At 38.2% G+C, this 17,556-nt stretch overlaps 1 protein-coding gene across 5 annotated transcripts in view; it reads left to right on the top strand.

Annotated features, from left to right (window-relative positions):
* The window catches only part of HYDIN (HYDIN axonemal central pair apparatus protein), a 451,163-nt gene that overhangs the window by 151,315 nt on the left and 282,292 nt on the right, over positions 1-17,556 (top strand). For all 5 annotated transcript variants that reach the window (XR_008917906.1, XM_056824703.1, XM_056824709.1 and 2 more), the window contains exon 10: positions 16,561-16,660. Coding sequence is in view for 4 of the 5 variants with exons in the window: in XM_056824703.1 (XP_056680681.1) it covers positions 16,561-16,660 (100 nt within the window). In the remaining variant the exon portion in view is untranslated. The remainder of the gene's footprint in view (positions 1-16,560; positions 16,661-17,556) is intronic.

Genomic DNA, 17,556 nt, shown 5'->3' with positions numbered 1-17,556 from the left:
AGGAAGGAAGGAAGGAAGGAAGGAAGGAAGGAAGGAAGGAAGGAAGGAAGGAAGGAAGGAAGGAAGGAAGGAAGGAAGGAAGGAAGGAAGGAAGGGAGGGAGGGAGGGAGGGAGGGAGGGAGGGAGGGAGGGAGGGAGGAAGGAAGGGAGGGAGGGAGGGAGGGAGCAAGGAAGGAGAATATCTCCATGTAGAAACAACCTTTAAACCAAAGTTGATACAAATTTCCCAGATGCAGATATTTGATGGAATGTAGTCTGCCTGCTTTCACAAGGGCTTTTCCCTAATGCATAAGAATTACCCAATTAAGGTTGCTAGCTAGTGAGGTTTTATATGGCACCTTAAGGTTGGCAAAACACTTTACATATATTATCTAATCTAACTGAAACAAGTGCATTATATGTGGGTTATATTTTCTGATGGATTAGGTAAGCCATGAATAGGAGTATTTATACTTCCTGATTCTGTTCTTTCTCGTATTGGGGTATTTGGTATGAATAATGGCCTTGATAGACAGCATAGGAACAAGAATTAAGGCTGTGTAAAAGGTCTTGGTTTTTTATTCTATTTCTGCTACTTCCTACTTTTATGATTTTGTTCAAATTGTTTCCCTTCCCTGCATCTTAATTGCCTTAACTACAAAATGATATTAAATTAGATTATCAAATTAGAAATAAGAAAGGAATTAAGAGAGTTGGCATTTCCAGGAGCCAAAGTAAATGGCAAAGATAATATTTTGAAATACTCAGTCATCTTAGGTTGCATGTGTATAGTAAATTCCTGTGAAAATAATTTTATATGCCCAAAGATCTCAACTTTGGGGACAAAAACTCTCTATTTGATAAAAACTGCTGGGAAAATTGGAAAACAGTATGGGAAAAATTAGGAATAGATCAACATTTTACACCCTATGCCAAGATAAATTCAAAATGAGTAAATGACTTAAATATAAAGAGTGAAATCATAAATAAATTAAGTGAACATAGAATAGCATACCTGTCAGATCTGTGGGAAAGTAAGAAATATAAGACCAAGCAACAGAGAACATTACAAAATGTAAAATGAATGACTGAGTATATCAAATTAAAAAGGTTTTGTACAGACAAAACCAATGCAACCAAAATTAGAAGGAAAGCAACAAACTGGGAGAACATTTCTATAATAAAACTATCTGACAAAAGTTTAATTTCCCAAATATATAAGAAATTAAGTAAAATTTACAAAAAAAACCAAACCATTCCCCAGTTGACAACTGGTCAAGGGACATGAATAGGGAGTTTTCACATGATGAAATCAAAACTATCAATAAGCTCATGAAAAAGTTTTCTAAATTCTTCCTGATTAGAGAAATGCAAATTAAAACAATTTTGAGGTACCACTTTAAACCCAGGAGACTAGCCAATATGGCAACAAAGGAAAGTAATACATGTTGGAGGGAATATGGCAAAATTGGGACACTAATACAACTGCTGGCAGAGTTGTGAATTGGTCCAACCATTCTGGAGGGCAATTTGGAACTGTGCACAACTGTGGCTTTAAAAGACTTCCTGCCCTTTGATCCAGCCATACCACTGCTGGGTTTGTACCCCAAAGAGATAATAAGGAAAAAGACTTGTACAAGAATATTTATAGCCTCACTCTTTGTGGTGACAAAAAATTGGAAAATGAGGGGGTGTTCCTCGATTGGGAATGACTGAACAAATTGTGGTATCTGATGAGGATGGAATACTATTGTGCAGAAAGGAATAATAAACTGGAGGAATTCCATGGGGACTGGAACAACCTCCAGGAATTGATGCAGAGTGAAAGGAGCAGAACCAGGAGAACATTCTACACAGGGACTGATACATTGTGGTACAATCGAATGTAATGGACTTCTCTACTGGTGGCAATGCAATGATCCAGAACAATTCTGAGGGACTTATGAGAAAGAACACTATCCACATCCAGAGAAAGGATTGTGGGAACAGAAATGCAGAAGAAAAACATATGATCTATCACGTGGTTCTATAGGGATATGATTGGGGTTTTAATGTTAAAAGATCACTCTACTGCAAGTATGAATAACATTGAAATAGGTTTTGAACAATGAATGATATGTGTATAACCCAGTGGAATTACTTGTCAGCTCCAGGAAGAGGGGAGGGGAGGAGGGGGGAATTGTGAATCATGTATCCATGGAAAAATATTCTAAATTTTTAAAAGAGGAAAAAAGAAAATAATTGTAATATATGTGCCCCATCTGTTGCCAAGGATGAGAAGCTAGAGTAATTTTTTAAGAACTTGTTAAGACCCTCTAAATTAAATAACCTTGTACTTTTGAGTATTTTAATGCAAAGATGACCATAGGGGATGATTAAATGGTAACTATGTTTTAATTCTAGAATGTGGAAATCATCATGTGATCCCTTTCAGCTATCAGTCTTTTACTAAGATCTAGGTTTCTTATTAATATTTTTATTTCATTGATGGGTTATACCATAGATTATTGATCTAACTTCCTACCTCTGGGGATGTTAGTTCTAGTCAACTTTTAAAGATGTGTTTTAATTATCTTTATACCAAGCTGATTCTCAAATTTACATATTGAATCCTAATCTCTCTCTTGATCTCCAGTTATATACCTCCAACTACCAACTGGTAGTTTCTAACTTGATAAACTATTGGCATCTCAAACTCATCATATCCTGAGCAGAATTCATCATTGCCCCCACACCATCCACCCCTCTTCCTTACTTCTCTTTCTCTTTTGAGGGCACTGCTATCTATCTGGTTGCTCAGCTTCATACCCTCATAGTCCTTTTTTTCTCCTAGCAATATTTTATTGTATTTTTTAAAATTACATGTAGAAACAATTTTAATGTTTGTTTTATAACATTTTGCGATCCAAATTTTCTCCCTTTTTTCCTTCCCCTCTCTCTAAGATAACAAGTAATCTGCCATAGGTTATATATGTTAACATGTAATACATATTTCCATATTTGTCATATTGTGAAGGAAGACGCATCACACATAAAAGGGAAAAACTCAGGAAAGAAATAAAGCGAAAATGATATGCTTTGAACATCAATTTTTTTCTATGATGGTAGATAGCATTTTTCATTACTAGTTCCTTGGAGTTGTCTTAGATCATTATATTGCTAATAATAGTTAAATCATTCAGAGTTGTTCATCATATAGTATTGCTGTTACTATGTACAGTGTTCTCCCAGTTCTGTTCACTTTACTTTGCATCACTTCATATAAGTCTTTCCACATTTTTCTGAAAGCATCCTCTTTGTCATTCTTTATGGCACAGTAGTATTTTCTTATTATTATATGCCACAACTTGCTCATTCATTCCTCAACTGAGGAAATCCCCTTACAATTCTTTGCCATCATAAAAAGAATTGCTATAAATATTTTTGTATGAAAAGGTTCTTTATACCTTTCTTTGATCTCTTTGAGATACACACCTAGTAGTGGTATTGCTGGGTCAAAGGTTTGCAGTTTTATAGGCTTTTGGGCATGGCCTCAGCTTTCTTAACTCCTTACTCTCCCTCACCGTCATACCCAATTAGTTGACAAAACTCATCATTTTAACCTCCACAAAATCTCTTTCACCCATTTCCTTCTCTCTAATTACCATCTCCCACACTGAGGACATCATCACCTCTTACTAGAACCATTGCAATAGCCTACTGATTTTTTCTGCCCTTCACGTTTTGCCCCACTCCAATTGACAGTATAGTTCAGACTCTTTCCTCTTCTTGATAAGCTCTAAGGTTCATCTATTGCTGCTAGAAACAAACATAACTAGCTCTGTTTAGCTTTTAAAGCCCTTCACAAATTGGCCCCAGCCTAACCTCTCCAGTCTCATTACATGCTACTCTCCCTTTTCCTTACTTTATGTTCTATCCAGACTGGTCTTGCTGTTCCTTACCCATGACCTTCCATATCCCTTCTCTCTTTACTGCTACCTCTTAGAAATCTTTATTTGCCATCAAACTTAGTTCAAGGACTACCAGCATCTTCTATATGAAGCCCTTTCTGATCCCTCTTCCTGTTGTGTCCTATTCCCCAAATTCTTTATGTTGATTTTGCATATATTTTATAGATTCTTGTATGTCTGTGTTGTCTCCCCAATTGAATATAACCTCCTCGAGGTCCTTTGTTTCTGGCTTTGTATCTCTAGCACCTAGCCTGGAACATGGTGGGTAGTTAATCCATATGTATTGCTTGATTGAGAAAATGGAGAAAATTTTGGAATATTGATCATTTGGAATATTCTGCATGAAAATGTAGATATGAATGTCATAATGCTTACTGAAATTGGCTCTGGTTCATTGAAGGAAATCAGTAATAGCAGTGGGTCATTCTAGTTCTTGTGAGCAGGTGTTGTTGCCATCAAAGAAAGCTTCATGAGGAAATCAGGAACCATAAGGTTAATTTAACTAATCATTAAAAAATGGAGAAGGACATCTTAATTATCATGAATGTAACAGTAAAGCACTTTATGCAGCCATCCTGGCCTCAAGAAGACACACTGTTCATGAAACCCTGTCCTTTAGAATACAGCTCAAATGTGGTTTGATTTATTTTCCCAATAGACATTGCCTGTCAACTCGGCTTAGCTCAGCAGCCCCAGGACAGGGAGGAGCCCAGGTGGCTACCAAAAGACCAAGATCAAGCTTTTTGTTGTAGAAAATTTCCAGTGTCCTGTACTATTAGCCATGAGTCACATTGCAAACATGTGGGAGCTGACTCTTCAGAAATGGAGACCAGGAAGGGGAAGGGAGGACAAGGATTTGTTGTTAGGATACTGTCCTTCATAAGTCATAGCTGGCTTATGATGTTTTAACTATTTTACAGCCTCTTTTTATTAGTGTTGATCCCTTCACACATTTTCTGTTCAGCCAAACCTTTTCCAATTGTGCCCCTGAAGTCACTATTGTACTGGGAAACAAGTGTGGGTGGAGGGAGGCTCAGGGATGTCTTTTAGAAACATCAAGGTTCCCTTTAGCTCTTTAACGGACCAGTATTAGTTCTTACTGGAAGGGGTTATAAGAACAGAGACCTCTCCTGGACAAGTCTTTTTTCCTCAATGGCAGTCAATAAAATCGCAAAATTACATGTAACTTGACAAAATCCTATAGGAATTTCCATTGAATTGGAAATGAAGTTGAAGGCAACTCCTTTTTCTACTTTGGCTCATCACTGGTCAAGTCTGGAAGACCTTTCTTTATGGTTTCCCTGGCCATTGCTTGAAGTAGAAGCTGTAGTAGTAGTAGTAGTAGTAGTAGTAGTAGTAGTAGTAGTAGTAGTAGTAGTAGTAGTAGTAGTAGCAGTAGTAGCAGTAGTAGCAGTAGTAGCAGTAGTAGCAGTAGTAGTGAGGAAGAGGAGGAAGAGGAGAAGGAGAAATAGCGAAATAGCCTCTACTTTGGGAAGTTAGAATGGAATGCAAATCTCTTACTGTTTACTTGGCCATGTGGCAATTTTGCCTTATTCCAGCTGGATGCTAATGAAGATGGATTGCTTACAGTTTAATATCTTTCCTTTCTATTTTTACCAGTTAGTCTCCTTTCTAGATCCCTGCTCTTTGCCTCAGGTAGGCTCCGAGTGAATACTTTCCTCTCAGACTAGCCAGCTAAGAAAAGATTTTGTAGAGTTCAATTAGGTTAGCCTAATTGTATGTATGTCTTGGCTTTGAATAGACCGCTCATTCCTTCCTGTTTATTTGGAATAATCAAATTCTTGGTACTCACTTTAAATTTTTTTAAAGAAGTTTTCCTCTTCAGGAATTTTGCTGATTTATAATCAAGGAAAGTATGAAGTAACTGTAAAAGTTGGTGCAACTGGTTAGGCATTTCATTTGGGTAGAGAATGAGATTGTTCACATATATTATCACCAATTGCCCATTAACATGCACCTCTGGGCTTCTACTTACTGTGCCACCCCAGGGAGGTGTAAATAAAGATCTGCCAATGTGTTTGGCAAGCTCTCTAAAATTATCTTAATTAACTATCTCACCTGAGTGAAATTCATGTAAAGCCATTTTCCCCCAGGTATATTTAAAAATACTAATGTGAATGCCAGTGAATTGTAATATAAATCCTAGGCTATTCCAATTAGAACCTGCTTGGGGAGGGGAACAGCAGTGTGGTGTAGTAGGAATACCACTGACTGCTTCTGGAGTCAGAGGACCCATAGCCCATCTCTGCCAATTTCTATCTGTGGATCTTGGCCAAGTTGTTTGACTTCCTTGGGCCTCAGTTTCCTTATTTGTAAAAGGAGATGGTTGGAGTCAATAGCTCTGATCCTGTGACAAAATGGATCCATTGATGTGATTTCAGAGTTTCTACTGACCTTTTACAATGTTTTGTCCATTACTGCATGCATCTTCCTAGTACAGTTAGGAAAGTTATAGCAGAAGAGATATAAAAAATGCACAGGACAGGACTCCCCACCCTCTATCTCTAAACGATTTTCACTTGATCAGATCAGCTTTACTAGCTCTCATCTTATAGATCCCTTCCCCTTCTTAGCCAGATTCTTTGGGAAAGCTGCCACCATGTCTTCCTGTTTCTCCTCTTTTTAACCCTCTCCAACTTGTTTTCCAACCTCATTGTTCAACTATGACTTTTCTCTCCAACATTATCAATAATTTCTTGTGACTGTTTTTTAACCCTCATTATTGCTCTCCTCCTGGATACTCTTTTCTCTCTGACTTTGGTTACATTGCTGACTCCCAGAACAACCCCCATCTCTCTGATTTGTCCATTCATTTTCAGGCTTCTTTGCTAGGTTTCCATCCATAGTATGCTCTCTAAGCTTGACTGTCCCCAAAGCTCTCTCCTCAGCCCTCTTCTTTTTTCATTCTATACTCTTTCACTGAGTGAGCTTATCAGCTTGCATTCATTTCATGAGAGCATTGGCAGCTATTTCTTGGACACTTTAAAAATGGATTTCTTGATGGCATTCAAACATGTCTGAAACATGTTAAAATATTGCTATTTAGGGTAATACCATCCTCCCAGGCATCCAGACTGACTCCATTCCTTCCTCATAGTCACTCCAAGGGAAGGAAAGCCCTTTCACTCTCCTCTATGAACTTGTTATGATTTAATTAACTGGTAGTTCCTTAGATAGAGCACAGGATTTGGATTTGGGAAGACCTGTATTGGAATTTTGTCCCTGCTGTATGACCTTGGACAACTTACTTAAACTCTGTCTGTCTCAGTTTCTTCTTCTATAAAAAAAGAGATAATAACTGTATCTACCTCCTGAGGTTGTTATGGAGATCAGATGAAATTTTTGTAAAATATTGTGCAAATTCTGAAGAATTACATAAAAGTTCTAATGACTTAGCTGGGTATTGAAGCCCTGCTTAGAGATGACACATTGAATTATCTCTGAAGGGAAAGAGACATATTTGCACTTTTTCTTTACTCCCTTCTCCCATCCCCCAACTCCAGACAGGTCTTTCTGAAAGTTCCTTGTAGTCAGAGAACCTCCTCCAAGGACCTCATCCTCTGAGTAGAGACTGACAGTATTCTTTTCTCAGTAACCTGGGTATTCTTAAAGGGCTTGAGAGATAGTTTAGGAATATTTTTACTCTTGGTTTTATCTCCATACCCAGGCAAGCAACTGGTTGTTTTCATCTATCATGACAATAAGAAAACATTTTCAGTATAAGATTAGGAAGAGTTAAACTCATAAATTCCTTTGAATTAGGATTCCTTTTCTAGGGGATTCTGTCATCTTATAGAAGGACTCATCCACAGGCACATTTCCTAATCAGAATTAAGCTTAAAGCTATTTATGTTGTAATTAAGTTAGGGAAAGTTTTAAAATGAAATGAATGGAGGAGATATAAGTTTTATTTTCTAGAAAGAGTAGCACATCTAACTTCAATAATGTCCAAATATTTGTATCTCAATTCTAGGTAAGAAACTTAAGTGAAACATTAGAAATTACCTAAAACAGTGATGGTGAACCTATGGCACAGATGGCAAAGATGTCATGCAGAGCATTCTCTGTGGGAATGTGTACTGTCCTTCTCCCTTTCTCCCCCCCTCCCCCCCACCCCGAGTTTACTAGAAAGACAGAGGAACTTGTGCAGAGCTACTCCCCTTACCCTCTCCACCATGCCTGATGACATTTTTTCATATCACCCATCCCTCTGCCCAGGAGCCCAATGGAAGCACTTTCTCCCTCCCCTTTGTGGGGTAAGGGAGGGGCAGGGGCCAGTAAATGGCACATGGTCTCTAAAAGGTTTGCCATCACTGACCTAGAGCATTTTCATACATTAATCTTGTAATTGCTCTCTAGGAATCCTATGTTCATATGTTTTCCCTTCCCAACTAGATCATAAGCTCCTTGGTACATTTTGAGTCTCCTTTAATCCCTTCCCCTCATAACACACATACACATACACATAGCCTCTTTTGTTATTCAATTATTGTAGTTGCAACTAACTCTTCTTGACCCCATTTGGAGTTTTCTTGGCAGTGACACTAAGGTAGTTTTCCATTCCCTTCTCCAGCTCATTGTACAGATGAGGAAACTGAGGTAAACTAAAGTTAAGTAACTTGCCTAGGGTCACAGAGCTAGTAAGTGTCTTGAAATCAGATTTGAACTCAGGGAGATGAAAGTTAGGAAGAGAGAGAAAAAGAGAAAGAGAAGGCGAAGAGGAATAGGAGAAAAAGAAAGAGGGGGGAGAAGGGGAGGGAGAAAAGGAAAGAAAGGGTGAGAGGAGTAGAATGGGGATAAACATGGTGTCAACCTGAAGGAGTAGGTACTAGGGCTAGACCTTGATAGGTAGGACTTCCACCATGTCCAGAGGCAGTATTCTAAGAAGAGGAAATCAGGCTGTGTATTAAACTCCTTACTCTAACAAACACATTTTTTAACATATGTAAAGCTTTATTGGAGAGTCTAGAAAAGCGGAGTGGACAGTGGACATCCTCCTTTTTTTATCCCATTTTTGGTCATTCCTGTGTTGATAATTCACAGACTAAGGTTCTCAAGTCATTCCAAGGCATTTTCAGGCTGACTTTCTATAATGGCAAAGTTATAGCAATAATCCTAGGAAATAACTCCCAGCAGGGCAGCACAACTGATGGCAGAACCATTTGAAGGTTTGGAGGTGTAGCTTAAACCTTGCCCCGTTTTTCACTAACACACGCCTCCCCACCCCCATCTATGCATTTCACTGAATGTGCTTCCCTGATTTGTGCCTTTGGTACATTTGGTTTTTCTGCCTTCTGAAAAAAAAATTGCAGCAATGTATGACCCAGGTGATAGTAGTAATTCTGTTGCAAATATGACAGGACTGTAATTGCTCAGCCCTGCCCCCTATGCCAACTCATACTGAACCATTTAAATTCAGTTCAATTCAACAAGCATTTACTGAGCTCCCACTATATGCAAAGCCTTGTGTTAAGTGTTAGGGATATAGTTATTGATACAAAATGGAGCCTGTTAAGGAGTATTTTTTATAGATAGACACAGAGAGAGAGAGAGAGAGATAAAGATGATAGATAAATGGATGGATGGATAGATAGATAGATGATAGATGGATAGAGCTAGATATAGATGATAGAGGGATAAATGGATGGATGGATAGATAAATGAATGGATGGATGGATAGATAGATATAGATAGATAAATGGATGGATAGATAGATAAAAAGATAATGGATAGATAGATATATGGTAAATGGACAGATAGATAGGTAGGTAGGTAGGTAGGTAGGTAGGTAGGTAGGTAGGTAGATATGCAGAGAATGGACAGAAAAGCCAATACATCCCTCCCCTGCAACTCATATATCTACAACTATCATTCCAGAAAGTAAGGCCAAGTGCCAAATACTAGAAAAATGAGGAGATTAAAGGAGGACAGATTATTTTTACCTGGGGGAATATTCATATGAATTGGGCCTGGAAGTGTCAAAAGCACTTCTGTAGACTTAGCAATGGATCAAATGAGTTGGGGAAGGAAGGAGTCAATACTGATCCCTTGGTGATAAATCTGGGAGACTGCCACTAGTATAAATAGATACATTAGCAGATAGGGACAGAATTAGTGAGGAAGATCAGTTTTAGATATATGGAGTTTAATGTTCGGGCCAAAAAGCAAAGTTATACATTAGACACATTTGTTTGGATGAGAGCATGGAGGTAGAGATAACAATTTGAAAATTAGCTACATGGAGGGGAGAGAGAAATAAAGAGAGAGAGACAGAGGGACAGACAGAGAGACAGAGACACAGGACAGACAGAGATACAGAGTCAGAGGCAGGGAAAGAGAGAAACAGAGACAGAAAGAGACACAGAAAGAACATTTTGGTTTAACTCATGCTTTAAGATAGGGTCACAGAGTTAGAACTGGAATGGACCTTGGATATAATCTAGTCCTATCCTTCCATTTTATTTGTGAGAAAACAGATGCATAATGAGTAGATGTCTTACTCAAGATCACATGGGTACTGAGTAGCAAATTTGGGTTTCTTACCTAGACAACAAAATTCCAGTATCCTTTCCATGATATTGGGTTGAAGGAAGATGAGTCAATCAAAGAGAAGAGGCCATCAGAAAGATAGAAGAACCTTGAGAATGCAATATCACTTCATCACTTTTAGGGCACTGAATATAGACAGAGCAGGAAATAAATGGAATATGATGGGATAATATAAAAAAACCAAAGCAAAATAAAGTCAGGGAATAAAGGGAGGAATACACTAGGAAAAGAGAAAAGGAAAGAAAATTGGGAGTAAATTATTTTACATGAGGAGACATGTAAGAATCAATACAAGGTAGGTACAAATTGGTGGCAGGCAAAACTTGAACCTTACTCTCATAGGAACTGGCACAAATCAAGAATAACATCTGCATACAGCCATAGAAATCCATCTTACTTCATAGGGACGTAAGAAAGGGAAGGAGCGTAAGGAAAGGAAGGATGGGAAAAAAGGAGAGCAAACTCAAGTTGGTGGTAGTTAGAAACAAAAATATGTGTCAACATGGAATGGCTGAAAGGAGAAGAAGAAAATGATGAACAGGAGAAAATAATATGGAAGGAAGTACACAGTATTCATAATTGTGAGTGTAAATGGGATGAAATCACTCATGAAATGGAAAAAGATAACAGATTGGATTAAAAGCCAGAATTTCACAATATGCTGTCTACCAGAAACATATTTAAAGTAAGGAGATACATACATAGTAAATGTAAAAGATTATAAGAGAATCTAATTTGCTTCATACAATTTTTAAAATATAAGGCAGGTAGTAAGAATGCAAGGAAGCAGAGATTCTCTTGTCAAATATTGTAGAGAAGTCAAGGAAGATGAGAAGAGGAAAATGAAAGGACCATTAGATTTGATGATAGGAAGACAACAAATGAATGACCTTACAATGAGCATTTTTGGCAGTAGTGATATGAACTCTCTGGGAATATATTGACTGCTGCAACTGTTTTTGAAACTCCTCTTCTGCATGATTCTGTGGAGACAAATTTTGTTGTACATCTTCCCATTTTCTTGAGGTGCTTCATGTCTGTCAGTTTTTGAGAAATGAGCAAGACACACTGATGGCCAGTTTGAAGATTTCCTAGATTCTCAAATGTATCTACTTGTGGCTGCTCTAAATAAATCAGACCAGAAAGATGTAGGCTGTGGGTGGGGAACAGGATCCTGTTCCACATTTTTACTTCTTCAAATAAAAAACAAGTAGTGTTTCAGTGCCCTATTTTTACATTTGCAATAACAGGTTTTTTTAAGGTTCAACTGGCATTGAATTAAAGTTTCATATGTGTTTCATTATGTGTTAAATTATGATGAGCATTTACCATCATCTTGGTTACAATGGAACAATTAAAAAAGAAACCATTCCATTTACTAGTCACTCAAAGTATTAAAATTATAGACTGTCATGGCCAGAAGAGTCCTTAGAGAACATTTCCTCCAACTCCTACTTTTTACAGATTAGAAGACTGAGACCCAAAGATAAACTATTTACCCAAGGCCTTTCCGCTAATTAAATAACATCTGGGATTAGAAACCAGGGCTCTGGGCTCCCAGTCTAGTTGTCTCCTACTTGGCAAGCATTTTGTGACATTAAAAAAGTACTCTTGGGATTACTGGTGAAGCATGAAGTCAACCCACATCAGAGTAAATTCATTTCATGCCCCATGCTCAAGAGATAAACTTTCTTTTGAAGATAGACAGGTTTTCAGCCTGCTTACTTAACATGTAGGGGGGATTCATGGTCAGGTGGCCCTAGGGGTCTCTCCCATCTCTGGAATTCTGTGATTCTTTAATATCTCCAATTTTTCGCACCAGACACATGCTTCAAATATGAATCGATAAGAGATGACTTTGGCCTCAAAGCTGGTCAGCCAATAGAAAGAGACCTCCCAAATCTATCCAGAATGTGATGTGATTCACAAGACATTCTTGGTCCCACAACTGTGTCAACATTAAAGATCATGTTTTGCAGTGGCTGCATATAAATCCTCTTGGTTCTAGGACTAGGCATTTTGATGGCTCCTTTGGAAATTGATAGGAATGTTGCCTGAAGAATGTACTTGCTCAAGCTGATGAAGTTCATAAATAAAACCAAGTGGTTCCTGGTTTTCAGTTTTTCCCTCTTTTGTTTTGATGTCTGCATTTTAAAGTGCTTTGTTCCACTCTGTACTCTTGACTCTGACAGTTTGTTCATTTCCAGCCAGACTAGAAATAGAATATGCATTGGGGACTGTCTGAACCTGGAGTCTAATTATTTATCCATTGTCTTTCTGTGATTCTCCATTTAGTTGGTGGAAATGTATTTCTGTGTTATAGATTTAGGATGTCTTCATTACTTATGACCATCTAGCACCATTTACAAAAATCATAGGAAAAATATAGACTATTAAGAAACTGCTTTCTTTCTTGCTTTCAAGGTTATTCAAAGTGAGTTTTTAAAAGACTATTGTTCTGATCTTTCCAGGTGGTATGCATTCATTTGTGTTAGTGGAATCATTAATTCATTCAAAAAATGATTATTAACTACTTAATACAGAAGATATACTCTGTGGTAGGTTCTAGGGATATAAAGATGAGAACTCAAGACAGGCTTTTCCAATTGGAACTTCCACTAGAACAGTAGGGAGACATGATAGGCACATAGGTAAACATAACAACATGGAGAATATGATAAGGGCAAAGGAGAGATTTAGATTGTTATCGGGAAATATGAAAAGGAAAAGGTAAGATTGAGTGGGTAGGGAAGAAGGCAACTGCTCTGCAGTCTGAAGGAAATGAAGGATTTCCAAAAGTAGGAAAAGCCTCTACAGATGGATGGCAACAGGAGATGGAAAGTCAATCCTGGAAGGAAGAATTTGTGAGAAGAGTTATTTTGAAAGAAATGTAAGGAGGCAAGGTAAGATGGACAATAGAGAGCCTGAATGCCCAACTAAGGAGCCTGCATTTTAGCTTACAGGTAATAGGGAGCCATTGAAAGCTTTTGAGTAGAGTAACTGGTCAAACTGGGACATTAGGGAAAGATTTTTGGTTGCTGTATGAAAGATCACTTGAAGAGCTGAGAGATTGGAGGCAAAGACTAATTAGTTAGGAGGTCCACAATAGTCTAGGTGAGAAATATTGAGGGACAAAGGCATTGATAATGTGAGTGGAGAGGAGACAACAAAATTGAAGGAAACTCTAGAGACAGGATTGACATGATTTCAAAACTGATTGGGTAAGGGCAGCCAGGTGACTCAGTGGATAGAGAGCTAGGCTTCAGAGAAAAGAGCACTGGGTTCCATTCTGTCCTCAGATGCTGTTTGATGCTGTCCTCAAAAATGACTCCAAACATATTCATCCCCCACATCAAAAAATTCTCACTTGATTCTTCTATTCTCAGTGTCATCCTCTATCTCTTCTGCTCTTTGTGGCTAAATTCTTTGAAAAGGTTCTCCATTTTTTCTCCTTTCACTGCCTTCTTATCCCTTACATTTGGACTTCTAACCCCATTATTTCACCAGAACTGCTTTCTCCAAAGTACCAGTGATCTTCTAGTCCCCAAATTCAATAGTCTTTTCTCAGGACTCATTCTCCTTGACTTCTCTGCAGCCTTTGATGATGTTGACCATTATCTTTCCCTTGATAGTCTCTTCTCTCTAGATTTTTCAGAGCACCACTCTCTCTTGATTCTCCTACCTGTCAGACCAATCACTCAATTAACTATTAAGTGATTACTATGTGCTAGTCAGTTCATGCCCTTTAACCATAAGTTTTTCCCTTAGATTCTGCCCTTGGTTACTTGTTACTTCACTTGGTGATCTCATCAGCTTCCATGTCTCACATCTCATCATCAAACTAGACATCCAACAGACATCTTAAATTGGCTTATGAAGCGCTTTGAACACCAAAGGATTTTTTGTTTGATCCTAAAAGCAATTTGGAGACCCTGGAGTTTATTCAGTTGTGGGCAAGGGTATAGGTGAGGAGGGACCTGCATCACTTTGGTGGCTAAATGGAGGATGGATTGGAGTAGGGAGAGATTTAAGGCAGGTAGACTTGCCAGAAGCTATTGCAATAGTCCAGGAATGAGATAATGAGGATTTTTACTAGAGTAAGGGCAGTGTCAGAGGAGAAAAGGGAAATTTTGGAGAGATGTTGCAGAGACAAAATTAACAAGCCTTGGAAGCAGCTTAGATATGGGGGGAGATGATAAATAGATAGTGGAAAGTCTAGGATGGCTCCTAGGTGGTGAGCCTGGGGGACAGGGGGGTAGGATGGTATTTGCCCTCTAGAGTAAAAGGGAAATAGGCCCAGAGAAGGGCTTAAGGGGACACATATGTTCAGTTTTTTATTTATTGTGCTTAAGATATCTCCTGGACATCTAGTATGAGGTGTGTGAAAGGCAGCTGGAGATGTGAGATAAGGTAGATTATCAACATGGAGATAGTAATTAAATCTATGGAAACCCATGAGATCACCCAGTGAAATGATTGATATAATTAATTTAAGATACCTAAAGGAAAAGATTCCAGAATTCATAAATTATTTATTTTAATATAAGTTAAAATCACATTAGAATATGATTTCTGATTGCTACACCAGTTTATACTTGGGCTTCCTCTTTAATCCCTTTTGTTGTCTCCTTTCTATATTCCTGATGGGGATAGAAGGTTTACCATAAAGGATCAGAAACACCAAAGAAAATAAGGACCATGCTGTGGCAAAGAATGTTGGGTCTTCTTTGGCATCAGTCTCTAAGTTTAGGAATGTATCCCAAACATGTTTATTTCCTGAACTTATTTAAAAGCCTTTTCTGAAATAACATATGTTTTTAATTTGTGCCACCACTTGAGGCAGCAAATTACAGATGTTTACTCTTCTGTATAGTAATCTCTACAATATGCGTAGCTGAATCTCAGCTTGGAACAAAGGTTGGCTTCCTTCCTTCCTTCCTTCCTTCCTTCCTTCCTTCCTTCCTTCCTTCCTTCCTTCCTTCCTTCCTTCCTTCCTTCCTTTCTCTCTCTCTTTCTCTCTCTCTTTCTCTCTTTCTCTCTCTCTCTTTCTCTCTCTCTTTCTTTCTTTCTCTCTTTCTCTTTCTCTCTCTCTTTCTCTCTTTTCTCTCTCTCTTTCTTTCTCTCTTTCTCTCTTTCTTTCTCTCTTTCTCTCTTTCTTGCTCTCTTTCTCTCTTTCTTTCTCTCTTTCTTTCTCTCTTTCTCTCTTTCTTTCTTTCTCTCTTTCTTTCTCTTTCTTTCTTTCTTTCTTTCTCTCTCTCTTTCTTTCTTTCTCTCTCTTTCTTTCTTTCTTTCTCTCTTTCTTTCTTTCTTTCTCTCTTTCTTTCTTTCTTTCTCTCTTTCTTTCTTTCTTTCTCTCTTTCTCTCTTTCTTTCTTTCTCTCTTTCTTTCTTTCTTTCTTTCTTTCTCTCTCTCTTTCTTTCTTTCTTTCTCTCTTTCTTTCTTTCTCTCTTTCTTTCTTTCTTTCGTTCTTTCTCTCTTTCTTTCTTTCTCTCTCTCTCTTTCTTTCTTTCTCTCTCTCGTTCTTTCTTCTTCTTTCTCTCTTTCTCTCTTTCTCTTTCTTTCTTTCTTTCTTTCTTTCTTTCTTTCTTTCTTTCTTTCTTTCTTTCTTTCTTTCTTTCTTTCTTTCTTTCTTTCTTTCTTTCTTTCTTTCTTTCTTTCTTTCTTTCTTTCTTTCTTTCTTTCTTTCTTTCTTTCTTTCTTTCTTTCTTTCTTTCTTTCTTTCTTTCTTTCTTTCTTTCTTTCTTTTTTCCCTTTTATCTTAGAATCATACTATGTATTGATTCCAAGGCAGAAGAGTGGTAAGGGCTAGGCAATGGAGGACTTGCCCAGGGTCACATAGCTAGAAAGTGTCTGAAGCCAGGTTTGAATCCTGGAACAATGCCGCCACCCCCCCCCCGCCCCCATCCCTAGGCCTGAATACCCACTGAACCACCTAACTGCCCCAACTCCTTTTCTTTATTTTAAAAATTGCCTTGTCATACTTCAAAGAATTATAAGATATAGTACATTTCAAAGATAAGTCTTCCTTTGATTTGTTTAATGATTTTTTTTCTTCTTTCAGGAAGGAGAGATTTGGCCCAATTCAGCAGCTCAAATCTCTGTGACCTTTTACCCTCGAGAAGCCATACTTTATCAGCAAACAATTTACTGTGAAATTACAGGTACAGAGCAAAAGGTTCCAGTCAGATGGAGGGTAGGGGTGGTGATTTTATTGTGACAACCAGGGGATCAAAACATTTTGACTCAGAAGCCATAGTACTCACCCCTATCCTTTGCTACAATGAGCAAAGTTTTAGTCTTTGTTACTGTAATAGTGTTTTGGTTATTTCTGGAAAGAAAAAAATTTCAGAATTTGTACAATATTGTTTAAGTTCCTTCAAGGTCTAAAATCTGACAAAGATTGGGTAAATTGTGTTGACATGGCAGCCAAGAGAAGAAATGCAATCCTGTGCTGTGGCTAGAGACAGAATATTAAGTCCTACAAGGGTGAAACTCCTCTTGTCTTCTGATCTGATCAGACATTGTTTTGTGTTTTCTCTTAAGAAGGACATTGATAATCTGGAAAACTTCCAGATGATGGCAATCAGTTTGGAGAAGAGTATAGACTGCATGCCCTATACTGGTGCTGGTGAACCTATAGTGCATGTGCTAGAGTATGCCATTGGGGGCTGCTCCCTTCCCCCTCTCTGTGCATGCCTGAGGACATTTCTCACTTTACCCACTCCTCTGCCCAGTAGCTCAATGGGAGTATTTCCTCCCTCCCTTGTCTGGGGTAAGGCAGGGGGCTCACATGTGGTGTGAGGGTTCAGTTTAGGCACTTGATCTCTAAAAGGTTAGCTATCACTGCCCTACACTGACTGATTGAAAGGCTTGGGTGTCTTTATGCTGAATAACAGAAAATTAAGGAGCACATGATCACAGTTGTTAAGTAATTGTAGAACTCCCTTGGGGAAGGATTGGTCTTATTCTATTTGGCACTAGAGAGAACCAGGAGCAGTTCATGGGGGGAAGGTAAAGAGATACATTTAAGTTTGTTTTCAGGGAAAACTTCCAACAT

This window comes from Monodelphis domestica, chromosome 1 (assembly GCF_027887165.1).
Source record: "Monodelphis domestica isolate mMonDom1 chromosome 1, mMonDom1.pri, whole genome shotgun sequence".
NCBI lineage: Eukaryota > Metazoa > Chordata > Mammalia > Didelphimorphia > Didelphidae > Monodelphis > Monodelphis domestica.
This window is presented reverse-complemented; position numbering and strand designations above follow the sequence as displayed.